Source organism: Sinocyclocheilus grahami, unplaced genomic scaffold, assembly GCF_001515645.1.
Source record: "Sinocyclocheilus grahami isolate Dianchi unplaced genomic scaffold, SAMN03320097.WGS_v1.1 scaffold2046.1, whole genome shotgun sequence".
Lineage (NCBI taxonomy): Eukaryota > Metazoa > Chordata > Actinopteri > Cypriniformes > Cyprinidae > Sinocyclocheilus > Sinocyclocheilus grahami.
In genome coordinates, this window is record NW_015507225.1 from 50,971 (window position 1) to 55,970 (window position 5,000).

Below are 5,000 nucleotides of genomic sequence, written 5' to 3' on the forward strand. Positions count from 1 at the left end.
TGGGGATGAAGACGGAGAAGAGGAAGGAGGGGGGAGGAGCCGATGAGGGAGGAGGGAGGAGCCGATGAAGAAGCAGATTAAGGAGCAGATGGAGGAGCAGTGAGGAGAAGATGGAGGAGCAGTGAGGAGCAGTGAGGAGCAGATGAAGGAGAGGTGAGGAGCAGTGAGGAGCAGATGAAGGAGTGGTGAGGAGCAGTGAGGAGCAGATGAAGGAGGGGTGAGGAGCAGTGAGGAGCAGATGAAGGAGCGGTGAGGAGCAGTGAGGAGCACATGAAGGAGGGGTGAGGAGCAGATGAAGGAGCAGTGAGGAGCCGATGAAGAAGCAGATTAAGGAGCAGATGGAGGAGCAGTGAGGAGCAGATGGAGGAGCAGATGAAGGAGCAGTGAGGAGCAGATGAAGGAGGGGTGAGGAGCAGATGAAGGAGCGGTGAGGAGCAGTGAGGAGCAGATGAAGGAGGGGTGAGGAGCAGTGAGGAGCCGATGAAGAAGCAGATTAAGGAACAGTGAGGAGCCAATGAAGAAGCAGTCAGAGGAGCAGTGAGGAGTAGCGAGATCTTTACTGGACGAGTGCGGTACCTCACCACTGCAGTGGCCATAGGTGGCACTCCGTCTGTTTCACACACACAGTGTCTAAAGACATTCCTCCGTCTGTCTGACCTCATTTTATTAATGAATATTGTATGTGTGAATCGACCGCTATCCCAGCTAAGAAAAATACGTAACTGTTACGTAACTGCGACATAATCTGGTGACCACAGTTATGTTGTGGCGACATAACTAGTTACATTGTGGCAACCGGAAAAGTGAAATTCCCGGTTTCGTCATCACGACGTAACTTTGTGACGTTGCAACGTCGTGGATCAATAGTTGTGTGCTGGTAAGACTCACATCAAAACAATGAATTCTTCTGTCAGACACAGTTGAAGTAAAAAAGTGCCTCAGGCAAACGTGCTTTCCTGAATCAGTATCTGCAGCGGATGAGATGGTGTAGCCGAATCTGTGTCATTATTTCAATGTTATCTTCATAACTCCTTACAAAATAAAAACTTTCATGACTCAAGAAAAAAATATTTTCCTTTCCTGTCAACATTATACTGTGCGCGCGGTGTGTCACGTGTGTCAGTTGTGGAGGAGCGCGTGCTGTATGTCACGTCACTATTAAAAGCACTTGTCCATGTTCTGACTTGATGAAAAGAAACATTATCTTAAAGTAAATTTAAATCTTGCATCTAATTTTTGGTAATAAGAGATATAAAGAACATGTAAATGATGGTAATGAAATTACGGACATGCAACGTCGTAGTTACGTTGTCAATTGGTAAGTCATGAAATTACCAAAAAATACCTATACATTACGTAACTGTTACGTTGTGTGTTAGCAGGGATGACTTCAGTCCATTACATAATGACGGTTCTGCTCTTTTGTCTTTAACCTCATGCTTACAGTGCTAATGTATTGTGTGAAAGTACTGCACTACTGCAAAAGTCCAATTTTGATCAGCTGACGGCTGATGGAGAAACACAGGAGATCGACAGCGTCTCCAGTCACAAGTTCAGCTGGAAATCTGCCTTCAGATTGAAGAACAGCCTGTCAGAGCCAGTGGCTCTTCTGTTCCTGCGAAATTTCTGGACGAGTGACGGCAGCCCATGTCAGCTTCTTATTTATCTAACTCTCTTTTATCTCAGTCCTTTCTTTTATTGATTAATTATTGCACTAATATAATAGGGATTTTCAACGAGAGCAGCAGCGTTCACTGCACATATACGATCATCATCACCATGATCATCATCAGTCAGCTAATGAGACTAGTGCGCCACCATAGCAACAGGCAGCACAGGAAGTGATGCGGCATCCTTACCATCCTCCATGACCAGCACTTCCTTCTGACACATGTCCTGCACGTTGACGGTGCAGTTGACGATGAACTCTGGCGAGGAGCAGTCGTCCTGCCGAATGTCTTCACACTGATAGCACTGGATCTGCAGCGCCGCGCTCACGCCTGCACACACACACATTAACACACACACGCACACACATCTTCATCATCATCATCGGTTGTGATTTCTGCACACACACATCATCATCATCATCATCGGTTGTGATTTCTGCACACACACACACACACACACATCTTCATCTTCATCATTGGTTGTGATTTCTACACGCACACACACACATCTTCATCTTCATCATTGGTTGTGATTTCTACACGCACACACACACATCTTCATCTTCATCATTGGTTGTGATTTCTACACGCACACACACACATCTTCATCTTCATCATTGGTTGTGATTTCTACACGCACACACACACATCTTCATCTTCATCATTGGTTGTGATTTCTACACGCACACACACACATCTTCATCTTCATCATTGGTTGTGATTTCTACACGCACACACACACATCTTCATCTTCATCATTGGTTGTGATTTCTACACGCACACACACACATCTTCATCTTCATCATTGGTTGTGATTTCTACACGCACACACACACATCTTCATCTTCATCATTGGTTGTGATTTCTACACGCACACACACACATCTTCATCTTCATCATTGGTTGTGATTTCTACACGCACACACACACATCTTCATCTTCATCATTGGTTGTGATTTCTACACGCACACACACACATCTTCATCTTCATCATTGGTTGTGATTTCTACACGCACACACACACATCTTCATCTTCATCATTGGTTGTGATTTCTACACGCACACACACACATCTTCATCTTCATCATTGGTTGTGATTTCTACACGCACACACACACATCTTCATCTTCATCATTGGTTGTGATTTCTACACGCACACACACACATCTTCATCTTCATCATTGGTTGTGATTTCTACACGCACACACACACATCTTCATCTTCATCATTGGTTGTGATTTCTACACGCACACACACACATCTTCATCTTCATCATTGGTTGTGATTTCTACACGCACACACACACATCTTCATCTTCATCATTGGTTGTGATTTCTACACGCACACACACACATCTTCATCTTCATCATTGGTTGTGATTTCTACACGCACACACACACATCTTCATCTTCATCATTGGTTGTGATTTCTACACGCACACACACACATCTTCATCTTCATCATTGGTTGTGATTTCTACACGCACACACACACATCTTCATCTTCATCATTGGTTGTGATTTCTACACGCACACACACACATCTTCATCTTCATCATTGGTTGTGATTTCTACACGCACACACACACATCTTCATCTTCATCATTGGTTGTGATTTCTACACGCACACACACACATCTTCATCTTCATCATTGGTTGTGATTTCTACACGCACACACACACATCTTCATCTTCATCATTGGTTGTGATTTCTACACGCACACACACACATCTTCATCTTCATCATTGGTTGTGATTTCTACACGCACACACACACATCTTCATCTTCATCATTGGTTGTGATTTCTACACGCACACACACACATCTTCATCTTCATCATTGGTTGTGATTTCTACACGCACACACACACATCTTCATCTTCATCATTGGTTGTGATTTCTACACGCACACACACACATCTTCATCTTCATCATTGGTTGTGATTTCTACACGCACACACACACATCTTCATCTTCATCATTGGTTGTGATTTCTACACACACACCCACACACACACACACACATATCTTCATCTTCATCATTGGTTGTGATTTCTGCACACACTCAGCTTTGTATCGCCTTTAACTTTGATACAGTGATTTTTATTTTGTTTTATCCAGTGCATTCTGTTTAATGACGCAGGCAAACAGTGTAGGGCAACTGTATTCGTTTACTGGTTAATTGATGAATAGAAATTATAAATATATTTCATTAATATTTTCTAACATTAGTTTATTTGTAGTCACTAGAATTCATTGCATTCCTTCATACAAATCTATGATAAGCTGAATAACTCGTACTGGAGTTGCTCTGAAATCGGATGTAATTCTCCTAGAGACGCGGTTTATATATGTCAAAATTGTTCTAAAACCATGATTTTGGCTTTCTACACTCAATGAGCACAATTTAAAAGCATTTCCCACAATTCTGCATTAAGAACAGAATCAAAACAAAAATCTCATTTTAATTACTTTAACAGGAAAAATTATATTGTTTAAATTGTTAAGTATTCATCATAGTAGTATTTGTTTTACTGCCTTAATTTATGCTGATTTGAATAATAAAACCTTTTTCATTTATTATTATTATCATTATTTTTTTTTTATTGTGTTTTTTTATTTTTTTATCTGGACATTAGAGTAGTTTGAATATAATCTAACAAACTCCAAATAAATGGGAAAAATGTGTTTAATTGTAAATAAAATATATTTATAAAAATATATTTATATATTAATATATTTCATTATTTAAAAGGTGAAATATGAGCCAGACTGGCGAGTGTTTTATCATGTATTTTGAATTTGCTTTGAATACTGAACACTTCATATTAATAGTTGTTTAAAAAAATCATTAACATCTTTCCAGTAATGAAGTGAATCGCACATTATCTGACTGAAGCGGAACAGAATTTATAGCAGTGAAAGTTATAGCAGTTTTAAAAAACAGGAAAATTCATATTTCACTGTATCAATCATCATCGATAAATCTATTCATTTAGATTTATTAATTTCATTTAGAATATTAAAAATAAAACAAGGCACAATCATCGTCAATAAGTGTTACAATCTCAGTATTTTCTTCTTCTCAACCCATACATGCAGAAAATACTGAAAAAAGTGTTAATTTAACTGTGGTACTAATTAAAACGGGATTTAATTGTTGTTTTATTTCAGGGTGTAAATTTAGCATAAGATTAAAGCTCATTCAAATCACTGGCCATTCATTATAATGCAGTCATTTAAATGATCTTCAGTAAAGTCGCTGCTGCTGCTGTTTTTGTGCATTAATCAGTGATTTAATATCCACTCACCCGCCGTCAGTACGATCAGC

At 39.7% G+C, this 5,000-nt stretch overlaps 1 protein-coding gene across 1 annotated transcript in view; it reads right to left on the bottom strand.

The window, feature by feature from the left end:
* The window catches only part of LOC107573835 (ly6/PLAUR domain-containing protein 1-like), an 8,898-nt gene that overhangs the window by 3,799 nt on the left and 99 nt on the right, over positions 1–5,000 (bottom strand). The window contains exons 1-2 of the mRNA XM_016260284.1: positions 4,981–5,000; positions 1,860–2,000 (exon numbers count right to left, since the gene is read on the bottom strand). The exon at positions 4,981–5,000 is cut by the window's right edge and continues 99 nt beyond it. Coding sequence (XP_016115770.1) covers positions 1,860–2,000; positions 4,981–5,000 — 161 coding nt within the window. The remainder of the gene's footprint in view (positions 1–1,859; positions 2,001–4,980) is intronic.